Here is a 14,443-nt window from a genome sequence, read left to right on the forward strand (position 1 = left end):
TCTTACAGATGAGATGATCCTTACCATCAGGAAATCAGGCTACTCTGTGGTACCAAACACCTGCATGGAAGAGAACTGTCATTACCCAACAGGGGCCAGAAAGCTCCTTCTATCCCCCCAGGGAGCTGTTCAAGGCCACATGAGCTCTAATTCTCCAGAGGACTTCTGTAACAGATGGAAATAAGGCAAATGCATTAAACAGTTTAGATTATTATTTCCAGAAATACTTCTACAGTACTCAAGTGTCAAAATGCTTTTAAATCAAGCAAATTGCACGTGGCAAGACTTACAAAGCTGACTACAAGAATTAGATGCTTACACTCCATGAAATTCAGTTGATTCCAGAGATATAGCTCCACTGCTGCTTTTTAAAAATTCACCCATGACTGACCATAACATGAGAGCAGTATCTTAATGAGTATAAAGCCCAAGAGAAATAAACCAAAAATTTAATGCATGTTTACACCACGGTGAAATCCATCCTCTTCCCTCTCTCACAGAAAAAGGTCATTGCAAGGTGTGCCCTCGGGGCAATTCCCCTGGTTTTCACAAGGTCTCCTCCCGCCCCGGGATTCACAAAGGACTGGAACGTGATGTACATTCACATAACCTGGGTTCATGAGAACCAAATATGAAAGGACAGCAAGAAGCGCTGCTAAATCAGACAGGGCTGCTTGGAGATCTTGAACAGGAACCTCATCACAGCTGAGGGCTCCTCCAGTTTCTGTTTGCAGAGGAGGTTTCCTTCTAAGTGCTTAGAAAAAGCAAAATGTCATTTAAAATAACATAACTTTCCCTGTCCTTTTTATGGTTGTTTTCTGCAATCTAACCACAAGGAATTGAATATACTGCTTTAACCTCTGCTAAGTACAGTTTTTATACTTATTGACAGCTGGTGTTGATCATTTGAATTGGAAAACTTGCAGGAAGGAAGCACCTGAGCTCAGCCCTGAGTGCTCTCCAAAGTCTCCAGGAGTGTTTTATGATACCATTCAATGTCATTAATCAAGTAGTTCATTACTGGCTGGCAGAAACTCTTTGTTGCTGTGAACTCACTCAGCACAAGTTATTTTGTTCATAGTACTGCCACTTCCTTTTCAAATTTGTAAGGTTACTGTGCATCAACCTCCCGCTGCTGCAAATTTGGCAACCTTTTCTCTAAGCTTTTCTTTCCCTAAAGGTGGCCATTTTAACACATCTTGGGTCTTTTATTGTTTATTTCTGCATTCCTCATAATTTAAGACACCTGAGTTATTTTCTGTAAGCCTTCCAGACACTGCTGAATTTTTAGCACAATATTTATGGTAAGATTTTATGTTTTCCCCAAAGGCCCCTCCCCTGTAAGTTCTGGCTCAAGGCCACTGCAGTAACACAGGCATTCCAGGATACCCCAAGCATGTTTTTCCACAGGTAAATGCCTCCTTCTGTCCTTAAACTGAATCTAGAAGATATCTACACAGTTTGCTTGCTCAGTGCAAAGGTCCCATATGCTGCCTCTCAGCAGGGATCATCTGTTTTGGTTAAATGCAGCATTTAAACCCACTGATGGGAGGAGATTGATCAACCAGCCATCAAGAACAACCATCTATCTAGATGTATTTTCTGTTTGGTCTTTTTTTTTCACTCCCTTAAGCTCTAATTTGCTGTTAATTCTGTGTAATTTGCCTCCCAGGTCCCAGTGACATCCCCAACTGCAAAGGGCCACAGCAGAAGTGGCTGGAGAGGCATGGAAAGCCCAACTCCTTTGCCTGGATTTTCTTTGTCAGCAAAGGTAACAGTGCTAGAAGCTTTCACCTTCTCATGCCTTTCTTGCATCTCTTCTGAGCCACCTGAAAACTTTTAAGAAACAACACTCAAACGATCTGCCAAAAATAGGCATCAGAGAGTCTCTTTCATTACAACCTGAAACCAGACCCTTTAAAATACAAACGGTATTAATGGATCTTTTCTCAATATTATTCATCTTTCTCCTTGATTTCTTCACAACTCGTAGAAAGGTTCTTATTGATTTTGATCCAATTTTGATCACAATCACTATTTTCTGTGCTTCCTGACATTCCTGTAATTCCTGTAATGCATCTTGCATCTTAAACATCCCTCCTTTTCTGTATTTTTCCTGCCTCTATCTGCTCCTCTTCCCAAAGTTTATTCTTCTATCACTTTTTTATATCACTGTTATCTATTAATTGGTGAGCTTGTCTCCAAGAAATTAACTGCCTCGAGGCACATCTTTCTGCTTTCTCCTAGTGCTTAATCTCTGATCATATCTTGGTTTTATAATCCCTATCAAGCCTTTTATTAGCTTTTGCTTTTATTACTCCTAAAATCACAAAACGCAATATGCTGGACTTTGCTCTTGCCTAACGGTTATCCATTCCAAAAATATCAGGTCTGTGGCTTTTTACATGGTCCTCATTTAATGCTTTCTCAGCCATTATAACATTAGCAACAAGATAAATACTTCATGCTTATGAACTCCTTGCAGCAAGAACAGAGAAGTACCAGATGTGCCTTCCCACATTCCAAATATTCTGCTAGCTCACATCCTTTTGCATTTCCCACTGTGTGGGCAGGCAGGCAAGCAAAGGGATTCTGATCCAGAGACAGGAGAGAGCAACCTCTGGAGCCATGAACTGGCAAAGGAAATCTGTAGGAAAGGACAGGAAATCAAAGGAAAGCTAAAGGAAATCTGTGCCTGGGCAGGGCAGCGGCTCCTGAGTGCCCACTGCTGCAGCAGGAAACCCATCCCACAGGGATGGCCAAGCCTCACTGAAGGCCCAAAGTGAAGCACTCAGACCTGGAGCTGGTGGGACTGGTCAGATTCCAGCTATTTCTGCTCCAACAGAAATCCTCATTCTGTTTCCACCACCCACCCCCAGACACAACCTGCTGGAGCAGGACTGCACGTCCCTACACAAGCCATGGAACACCTCAGTGGGACGAGGCTCCAGAGCGTGGGCAGTGTTTGTTACCCCACCTCTGAAACACCTGCCTGAAGTGCCTGCCCCACATGCTTCAGAACATCCTCTCCTCCTGCTCCTCTCTGTATTTCACTTGAGAGCAGTTTACTTTCACTCTGAATAAAAAATAAAATTAGCATCAGGAACGATGCGTAAGTACAGAGCTTATAGAGCAATACAGAATCTAAACACTAGCTTTAAAACACAAAGGCAGAAAAAGAAGTAAACAAAGAGGAAAATGCTAAGGAAGGGTAAGCCAAGCCGGTGTGTGTGGCTGGCACCACGAGGCAGCCAGGGCTCCTAGCAGGAGGAAGGACAATTAGATTGAGCAGATGAAAGCAATGATGATGATTGCTGGTGCTGCAGACCCGGGCTGGCCTGTATTAGGCTAAGTGAGCTGGATGCAAGCCAGCATCATTGACACTTCAGAACAGCCTCTCCTCCTGCTCCTCTCTGTATTTCACTTGAGAGCAGTTTACTTTCACTCTGAATAAAAAATAAAATTAGCATCAGGAACGATGCGTAAGTACAGAGCTTATAGAGCAATACAGAACACACGAAAAAGGATACTAACTTTAAAACACAAAGGCAGAAAAAGAAGTAAACAAAGAGGAAAATGCTTAGGAAGGGTAAGCCAAGCCGGTGTGTGTGGCTGGCACCACGAGGCAGCCAGGGCTCCTCTAAACACTAGCTTTAAAACACAAAGGCAGAAAAAGAAGTAAACAAAGAGGAAAATGCTTAGGAAGGGTAAGCCAAGCCGGTGTGTGTGGCTGGCACCACGAGGCAGCCAGGGCTCCGAGCAGGAGGAAGGACAATTAGATTGAGCAGATGAAAGCAATGATGATGATTGCTGGTGCTGCAGACCCGGGCTGGCCTGTATTAGGCTAAGTGAGCTGGATGCAAGCCAGCATCATTGAACAAATGGCATGGCACATCCCCAGAACCTGAGGAGAGATTACCAATATCTTAAAGGTGACCTCTCACACTTGCTATCCCAGCAAATCAGGCAATTCTCTTGGCTGTAATGGACAAGATCAGCAAAGGCCACTCTCCTGAAGTTATGCACGCCTCATACAAATAGGATTTTTAGTTTCAGATTTAATATCAATTGACTGCACCTCATTTGAGCAAAGTATCCTAAGTGCTTTATTGGTTTATTTCAGCCCTTCCCCATTTTAAAGAAAACATAATCTAACTTTCCATTATTCATTATCATCCAGGCAGGCAACAAGAGAAAAAAAGAACCCTAATTTTTAGCCATATTGTCTATTAAATATGTAAAATGTTTCCTAAAAGGGCAGGCGCATTAATTAAGGCTGCCTCGGGATAAATGAAGATTACTAGGAGTGCTCTGCTTTCCTGGATGAGTTTTCCATTATAATCAAATGAAACCAATTACTGCATTTGTAATGGAAACTACCTAAGCTGAACATTTCCACTTTTGCAGAAGCTGGGGAGTACAGTGCACAAGCAAAAAAAGGTCTCCAAACACTTAGGAAAGGAACAGAGAATGTAACTTTTCTGGGGAAAATAAAGAATCCCGTAAAACCAACAGTAAAACACTGGGTACAAATCAAATGGCCTCAGTGTAATTGAGAATCACAGCCTGGATTCCCAGAAGCCATCTCCAGCAGGAAATCCTGAACCTGAACATTGAACTCCTTTCCGCTTCTTCAGAGGAGAAAATAAAGTCTAATTAGGCTCAATTTTCTAAATAATGGTTATCCTCTGTAACTAACCAGGAAAATTTTAAACCAGTATCAGATGAATGCTTGTTCAAGTAGTGAAACATGCTCTGTCTTCTAAATATCATCTTACTCTACAGGCAACTGAAAGGATTGAGGGTAACACACACTGAGGCATAGCTTTTATTTTCAAACATCCTTTGCATCCTTTGCCATCCTACTGAGCAATTCCTAGAACAACACACAGTAACACCTTCTTCTGCACATGGAGGTTCTGCCAGTGACAGAAAGCAAAGAAAACTTCAGGGAAAAAAGAATTAATGGAATTTCAAACACAACAGCATTTTCTGAACTTACTCCAAATGGAAGAAGGCAAATGTTTAAAGATATTGCTAGGGAACTAAGAAGGCCCCAAATAAAATTATTTGAATGATCTTTAAAGAGAGTCTGGAGCCTGAAAGACACTTTGGAGAGAATTCGACTTCCAAATCACCTAAAAGCAACACACTCATTGAGTTCATCCATGATTATCCACTATTCACCTGGATCATGAATTTTACCCCTCAGTAAGCTAAGCAAGAGCATGTTAATTATGAGGCTGATAAAGGCAATGCACAGTTACGTTTTAGCATTCTGTCCATGAAATCAGCAATGAAGCTCTGCAACTATTTTAGAGGTATCCATCTATAGTCAGATAAAACCAATATATAGTAATAGTGTACTTTGATTTCTGGTTCCCTTTTAGACTAATTTAAAAACAACTTCTGAGTGAAAGTAGGGGCAGAGGCAGGAACATGGTACACAACATGCTCCTAAGTTTAACACTCCTCCATGGGGTACATTGTGACACCACCAACCAGACTTCAGCACAGGGCAGACCTGCAGCACATGCAGGCTCCAGGGCCCACCACCCTACTCAAGAACCTGGAAAAAATTCATAAAAGTTTTCCATGTTCATCTCTGGATGTCAGATAAACTAGCAAGTTTGCTGCTCGTGAAAAGGAAAGGAAAACTGAGGCAATATGAACTGAATTTTAACTAAAATACCAAATGAAATTCTGTCAGAATACAACAAGTGGTTGGGTTTTTTTGCAATTTATGTATTATACTGATTCTAGGTATGGCTCTGTCAGGTGTTCTACAGTGAAAGGAGCTGCAATATTAGGGATTTTGGAAGGTTGCAAACATAGAAGCATTTTTCTCCTATTAAAAACCTTCTTTTGTTTAGAATAGACTCTGCCACAGCTACTTTCTGTGGAATCTCTAGACTACCTTCTCTTTTACACAGTGTGATGACCAAAGTTCTACACAGAAATTACATATTTAAATTTGTGCATTTCCATCTCTGTTCTCTCCAAGACTTCCTTTACTTTAAAGACAGGCAGATCTACCTGCATTTTTTAGATTAGTCTTTATACCCTACTTAAAACCACACTGCTACATTTTTTACCACTGACAGTTGTGTTAACTTCAAACAGACATAGTCAGCTGCATCATCAGTCATTTCAGTAATTTCTATCCTAATTTCCAACACCTTGAGAGAACACCTGCCAGTCATATGCTGCTATTATTTATGTGACAATTCTACCATCCTAGTTCTTTCCCCTTAATCTACACCACTCACAAAGCTGTTTCCAATTCAAGTGCATTTTTATCCTTTACTTATGTAAATGCTGCCAAATAAGTTTGAATTTTTTCCTGCTCTTTTCCCAACTTCTGTATGATAGGTGCACTTATTGCAGACCTGTAGTACCTTCCTGATGTCTCAGTCAACACAAAAGTAAAGGGACTGTAAAATTGTGAAAGTCCACTCTTTTGCCTTTATTTAAAAGCTCACTTTTCTAGGCCCTTATACCAAATCCTGTGGGATGTCCCCACATGCTACAATTACATGCCAGGATAACACCTGATTGATAACCAGTACCAAATTTTTATTTAGAAAACTGTGCAGGCAAAGCAGAGATCTCTGCTTTACTGGGTTCCAACTAAAGAAACAAATCCCCCCAACCCCTTCATTTCAAAGGAGACTCTACTGAACCCCACCACAATTCTCTGTAAAGTCTGCATGGATTATTAGACACAGATCTAGTTAAAGACTAAAAACTGCCACAAGGAGAACACCAACTTGATTAAATGTTTATCCACCGAACAAGGGAGTAGCAAATAATGAGGGAGCACTTACTGTGGCAGAGAGCTGCGGTCCATTGAGCTGCGCGTGCAGGATGGCCTCGTTGACGGAGCTCCAGATCCCCGCCAGGGCCGTTTCCAGCTCGTGCGAGGCAGCCATTTCATTAGTCAGATATTCCAGCGTGGAGATGAACTCCCTCCACTGAGCATCCAGCTCTGCCACGCTGGCCAGGCAGCCCCTCATGACGTTGAGGCAGTATCCCACGCAGGGCCTGATGAGCGTCAGGCCCTGGCAGTGCGGGCAGTACTGCATCTTCACCAGGGCCCGGCTGCACTCCTTGCTCAGAGCGGCGTGCTCCGTGCTGTTTATCACCTCAATGCCCAGGCTCAGCGCCTGGCTCAGCATCCTGCTGGCCCAAAGGGATTTTGACAGCTCCGTAACCATGTTTTTAGAATAGTGTCCAAAAGGATTTATGTCTTGCCTTGTAAGCCGCAGACACTCTGTGTAGTCCTCTGACAGATCTGTAATTCCTGGGTTTATTAGCCGGCTGTACACCAGAGGAAAGAGACTGTCAAAGAATCGCAGAACTGCACTTTCCACTGTGGTCTCTGCTCCCAGAATGTAGAGAGAGATGTCTGTAAAAAGCTCCTTAACGGGCTCTGCTGCTTCTTTTGCCATAGGTCTGTAAGCTGTCTCAAACAGGGAACTTGTGCGGTTTTCAGCAAAGCGCAGCAAAGACTCAAAGGCCTCTAAAAAGGGGGCAGGGGAGAGAAAGAACTAGAGGTTAATGGCAGGCACCTGAAATCTCAGTCACAGGACTAACACTGTCCTGAACAGGAACATCAATAGTTACATGAAATCTGCAATATCAGTGCAGTAATAGGTAATACAGCTTTCAGCAGTAATCTGATTAAAGGGACCCCGAAGTATGGCCTGTGCATACTGAAGGCAACACTTAACAAACAATTGTTTTTCTTAAAAAAAAGATAACTCTGATCTCACTAGCCAGACCCTGATCCATCAAGGATTCTCACAGATTCCAGGCCAGGGCTGGAGCGCAGTCCAGGGCTGTGTAAGGTGGTTTTTAGAACTCACACTGCATTTGGCCAGTTTGGATGGGTACACTTCCAAAGCATCCCTTAGCTCAATTGTGAGGCAACTGAATACACACAGAAGCTGATGGTTTTGTTTCACAGTGCTTGAGTAGGTGGCTGAGAGGCACTTCTTGCAAAGCACAACTCCAAGATGAAGGAAAAGAATATTGCTGTGTGAATGAATTCTCTCCCCATTAACATTTGCCATGTCTGGACACCAGCCAGTGGTTGGGGAGGACTTGACATCATGTCCACTATGACCCAAAACCAAAGTGAAATAAACAAATCAGGAAAACATTATCTCATTTAATTAAACCATTTCTGAGTGGCCTAAGGAAAAATAATATTTAAGGAGTTCCACAGTTAACACATTTCAAATGGCACATGGCAAGTATTATACACCCAAACCACTGACTGGGGTGCTAGAATTCATGGACAGGGCAAGGAAGGGATCAGTTTTCCAGATTGTTTTTAATGACACAGAAGACAGTAATCCACACCATTCCCACTGCTTTCTTTGGAAGCTCTCCAACAAAAAGCCTCTGACATAAATCATCCTTGCACTCCTCTGGGTGGCAAGCATCTCCAGTCGAGGCAGGAGATCTGTCACTCCATACCTCCCAAGGCCTGGCCAGATAATGGGGTTTTGGTCTAATCCTCCTCTCCATTCATGGGAACACGGCTGTGTGATTCCCTGCTCTGCAGCACAGCCCCAAATCACCCAGAGATCAGCCCCAGGAAGAGCAGCCACAACACACAGCTCCAGATTAGCACACCCTGGCAAGGTCCTGCAGCAGAGCCTGCGCCGTGCCGTCCCTGGGACAGCTCCCCGGGCAGCTGACTCGCTGCTATGATAAACATTACAAACCCTTTTAGCACAAAGTGTGCTTCAACTACACAGATAATACAGCACATCTCACTGGACAGTCAGCAGCAGCATTTTGCACACACATGCTGCAAAATATCACTTCAGCACTCACACTGGGATTACAGCAGCTAATGCTTTGGAAGGGCTTATACAATCCTAGAAATTAAGAAAGCAGATACACTCGAGTTGAAAAAGATGACAGTACATTCTTGGCAGAGAAACACCTTACCAAGTTTCAAACGGAAGCAGAGCTGACAACAATTCTGAAAATTGGATCCAGGATAGAAATCTTAACACAATCTAAACTGTGGTTTGTTGTGTGCTACTGCATATTGTATTTGCTGGGTGCAACAATGAAGGAAGGAATGATGAATCTGACTCCACATTCTCAGAAGGCTAATTATTTTATTATATGTTATATTAAAGAATACTATACTAAACTATACTAAAGAACACAGAAAAGATAATAGTGAAAACTCGTGTGAACTGCAGGCATTGCTCTCCTTACCTGAAAACTGAATGAAATTCATTTATCAATGTGCTAGTGTCATTATTTTCCCAAGAAAATAAAAGCCCCAGTGCAACATACGAGCATCCATTGGCAGCATACATCCCAAAAAAAGAGATTTCAGCAGATTCCTGGGATACTAAGTTGCAGGCTAGAAACCATGTAGCATTTTATTTTCAAACCTCTTAACTGTGAAATTCTATTAAATAAAATTCTGCATTATTCTGAGACAAGTATGAAATCATGATATGTAATAATGACATTTATTTTTCACGGCGTAAGAGAAAAATTGTGATGGCAAATAGCTTCATTCCTCCTGCAAGAAGAGCCCTCACACCAAAAACATGGCACAAAAATACTGCTGGTTTTATAGATGTGCTGCAAACCCCTGTAAGGCAAGATGTGCTTCCTTACAACCACTGGTCAGACACAAAATGCGACTCGTGCCTGAAGGCAATTACATTTCAGAAGGAAATATGCAGGTCCTTTTCCATTTTTAAGGCATTAAGGGATGCTTGAGACAGTCAAATTACTGTTCTTAGACATTTAAATCAGGAATTTATTAAAGGCGCTTCATGCAGTCAAATGATGTGTCAACAATGGACAGCCTGAGTTGTGGCTGTACAGGGCAGGAGCTGCTGAGGAAATTAATTATGTGCTTTTCAGTGCCCTTTGTGTGGTACTTTGTGCAAAGTTTCTGAACTCCAAGGAAGGTATACCACTATCTGCAAAACCAGCTTCTCATCTATGCTGTCAAATACAGCAAACTTGAAGCAGTTATGAACTCACAAAAAGCTGAATTCTAAGCCTAAAGATACACTGGGAGAATTATTTGATCATCTTTCACTGCCTTTGGCTTCAACACAACCCTACCAGCAGCATGGTATATATTGCAAATATATCAATTCTGAACAGAAATAAGCCTTAACTGAAATAATCCAACACTTGATGAAAATATCAAATTTACAAGTTTTTTGTCTTCCACTTGTATTAAAACAAATAGGAAGGTGGAGAGCAATGTTTGTTCCCGTGCTACTGAGAAATCCCCTTTTAACTTAAGAACTACAGGAAAAGTGAAATGACAATTAGTTTTGGATTTTGAACGCCCACTCTGGCGAGTATTTAATGAAAGTCAGGCAGCATCACCTTCCACGGGCAGAATTTTGTTCTGACCGTGTGCTCACCAAACACTTGAGTCCAGCACTGATGAGGCTGGACACTCCAGCACAGCTGATCAAACACAGCTCACCTCGGGAATCTTCATCATACTAAAAACTCAATAGAAATATTACAAAACATAAAAAGGGTGTTCACGTTTCCTCCCTAAGCATGGTCCCTTACAGATATTCAGCTTATCATTAAATTATGGGAGCAGGGACTGTTGCCTACAAAGCCACCAATCTCACACTCTTCTTTTATCTTCCATATCCATAAAGGCAGAACTGCAGGCATCACTCTCCTTACCTGAAAAGCTGAAATTTTCTTATCTGAAAATCTGAAATGAAAATGGAATCTGTCCTGCTGGGGTTATGGAATGGGCTGTGGGGACAAGCACAGCTCAAGATCCATGCTGGGTTTGCTGCTCTGGTGGCAGCACCGACCTGGCCGGCCCACGTGCTGGGCTCCAGGCTGCCTCCAGCCCTCCAGGCACTCCAACTGGATTATGCTCAGTCTGACACACATACACAGGAGTGGTACAGAACCCCCCAGCTAGTTAAAGTCAGAAAGGAGGATGTTTATTGACAGCACCGGGCACAAGGGGAATAATTTCCCAAAGGCAGGTGCAAAACATCACAGGCTCCAGCTCTCTATTGATCTAAAAAGTCTTACATATCCATATAATCACCCAAAACGCCTAATACATGTTCATTACCTAACCCCACCTATCTCTGCTTTGTATTAAAATGTATTTAAACAAGCCCAAAGTTCCTTTTATCCTGTGCAGGCTCCTGATTGAATTGGGGCGGTGGGTTCTGAAATGGGTGGGTGGGTTCTGGAATGGGTCAGTGGGTTCTCAAATGGGGTGGTGGGTCCTGAAATGTGACAGTGGGTTCTGAAATGGGTCAGTGCATTCTGAAATGGAACAGTGGGTTCTGGAATGGGTCAGTGGGTTCTGCAACAGGACAGTGGGTTCTGAAATGAGTCAGTGGGTTCTGGAATGGTGGTCTGCTGAGGTCAAAGTGACCTCTTTTGCCTTGTTGGCAGGCTTTGGACTCCTTGGCTACAGCTCAGGTTTTGGGGCCCAGGTGCAGGCCACGGTCCTCTTCTTTTTCACAATTAAATCTTCATCCCATCTTGCTTCTTTAAACATAGACAGGCAGGTGATATATAACCCTAGCCTTAAATACTTTATCTGCTAATAATTAACTATCCCTTATTATTCCTATTCTTCTTGCTATACACTTAATTGTTTCTATCACTTCTACTAAATCTAGCTAAACTTTTTAACTCTTTCAGTTTTTTTAAACCCTCTGTTCACACACAGATGGACAAACATTGCTTTGCAGGTACAGCATTAGTGCTTGTTCATCCTGAGCACGGCACAGCTTGGTTTGGAGCAAGAGCTCCCTTCTGACAGAAACACATCCACCCTGACACAGAGCACACTTCCCTTCTCCTCAGCCAGCAGCTACACCTCAAATTCCTCATGCAACAAGAATCACAAAGGTTCCTGACTTAGCTCACACCAGCTTTTGCACTGTAACACTGCCGACTTCTTCAGTGGGATTTAATCCTGCTTTAAATCCACTGCACGTCACAAAATGCCGCAAGAATGGGAGTGTTTCTGCTAGAGAACAGTGCTACAGGGAGAAACAAACGCAGGAGGAATGTGTCAATCTGCCCAGGGCAGGGGTACCAGCATTTTCCAAATATCTCCTCTATTTTCCCACCACCTAGGGTCTATTTGGGCAAAACCAAGTAGATATTAAGTTTCTCATGTCACATAAATGATGTCACCACATTCACCAACTTGCATGACTTCCTTTCAGAAGGAAGAGCTGCTTGACATTTTTAACTGCTGTCACCTCTGTTTTAGTCTAATCAAGTGCAACTGCCCTCCAAGTTTGTGTCCACCTCTCCTCCCGCACCCTTATCCTCCAGACAAGAACCAAAGATGCAGAAGTGCCACACATCTATATGCCACTCTTTCTGCCACAAAAACCTTCCTGGGTGTGTTTATTTTTGTCAGGCTCTGAGACAAACAGCAACACAAGCTCAAGGAAAGATGTGAGCAGAGGCTTCAGTGAAGTGCACAGAGCTGGTGCCAGAGCCTGCATTCAGGGGTGCCCTCATCTCATGAGCCCTGGAATCCTTACAGTGCATGGAAGGCAGTAGATGTGGTCTCAGGGAACACACACAGACTGGAGCTTCCCAAGAAAATCTGGACTGACATATGATAGCCATGCTTAGAGCAGGTTCATTTGCTTTCCTCACTCCTGCAAGACCTTCACAAACTCTTGAGATCCTTATTCTGTAAGCAGCTGTGGGATTCAGATGGAGAGCATTAGGCAAGGTTAAGCAACCTCCAACTTGCTGGATTATGATTTAGCCCAAACCTACATTCTTTTCTTTCCAGAGCTCCAACACAGAAATATTAGCATGGAAACAATTTCACCAAAAGAAAGGCAACCTAAACACCAGATACCTCTGCTCACAGAGGATTATTTCTGCCCCAGAGTAGCTGAGGCTTAGATATTAATGCCTGAACCCAGAGTCGTAACACTCACTGCAAACCACAACATGCCAGTGTGAAAGGGAAGTCACTGCCACCAGACTTCTGTGTGCCACTCCAAGCTGGCACCTTGCCCACAGAACTGACCAGGTAAGACCACCCTGCTAAAGCAGCAGCTCTGCAAGGAATCTGTGATTCCTGCACTCTGCAGTAACTCACTGCCTGCTGGACTTCCATTTAAAAAATCCACAAACTCCTTAAAAAAAGAAAAAAAAAAAAAGAAAAAAAAAAAGGAACAGTTATAAAAATCACAAAAAGTTTTAACAATGCTCAAAACCCAAAACTATCTCTACAGACTCTATACAGAAATAACATCTGTGTACATTTTAGATTTTGACTGTAATAACGAAAGAAGAATGACAAATTTAAGTAGCTCCATTATTTGTTTGGTCTCTCAGGACCACACTAATATTTGGCTCCTTTCCTTTCAACATCTTGCATTTATTACAGAGTTCCAGAATGAATGAAAGCTACACTTGGTTGAACAATGGCTTCCTTTTCATGCTTTCACATCCATTAAGATTTCTGCATCTTTACAGCTTGCCAAAATAAAGAACAACATATTAATATTTTGCAGCAGTAGAATTTAAGTACAAACTGTTTGCAATGTGCCACGGAGAGAACAATGTACAAAGCAGAAAAATCACACCCAGACATCTACATGGCACACAAATAAAAAAATTCATCGCTCTGCTTTTCGGGTGTACGATGATTTCTAAACATGTTTGAAAGAATAAAAACAAAGAGTGCTTAAAAACCATCATGAAACAAGATGAACAAGTGGTTGGATTTGGGTTTTTCTCAGATTACTTTACAAAAGGATATAAGTGCAAAGAAAATTGTATCATGTTTGCAAAGACAACTCAAAATCCATTCATTCGTTCAACTGCTTTTGTAAACAACTTCATGCAACTTTCAGATTAATTTCAATTCTGTGACATTTTCCTAGGAGCAAAATTTCCAAGCATGCAACATTTCCTACTTATCCTCCTTATTTATCCTCCTGCAGTACACAGGACCAAAGCTCTTTACTAATACCCTACTTTCCCACGTGCCTTGCTGGTTTTAGAATGGCAGTCTCCCTGTACATGAACACGGTCACTCTTGCTGAAGCTGATGAGAAATTACATGGTAATAAACACGTCTAATGAGAGAATGTCTACCACATCCTGGCTGACACATCACCAGCACTTGCAGGAAACACAGCAACCCTGCTCCAAAACCATTCTGGGCCAGAGAAAACCCTGGAAGTGCTCAGAACCTGGGCTGAGCACAAGCATCTCTTGCTGCCTACTCACCTCCTGAAGCTGCTTTTAACAAGGCAGGGCCAAAACATTTTCAAAAGAAAGCAAGCAAAGTCAGTTTTGGCAGGAAGGGGAAAAAGAAGTTTGAATTTAACCTTGACAGTCTTTAGAGTTCATAAGTCCTTCACAATATAGACCAGCTTTCCATTACTGTGCATAAAGG

At 42.4% G+C, this 14,443-nt stretch overlaps 1 protein-coding gene across 3 annotated transcripts in view; it reads right to left on the minus strand.

The window, feature by feature from the left end:
- The window catches only part of LOC121364104 (glypican-5-like), a 343,722-nt gene that overhangs the window by 254,474 nt on the left and 74,805 nt on the right, over nt 1–14,443 (minus strand). For all 3 annotated transcript variants that reach the window (XM_041487095.1, XM_041487094.1, XM_041487096.1), the window contains exon 3: nt 6,828–7,522. In XM_041487095.1, the coding sequence (XP_041343029.1) occupies nt 6,828–7,522 (695 nt within the window). The remainder of the gene's footprint in view (nt 1–6,827; nt 7,523–14,443) is intronic.

Source organism: Pyrgilauda ruficollis, unplaced genomic scaffold (assembly GCF_017590135.1).
Source record: "Pyrgilauda ruficollis isolate IOZ18807 unplaced genomic scaffold, ASM1759013v1 scaffold79, whole genome shotgun sequence".
NCBI lineage: Eukaryota > Metazoa > Chordata > Aves > Passeriformes > Passeridae > Pyrgilauda > Pyrgilauda ruficollis.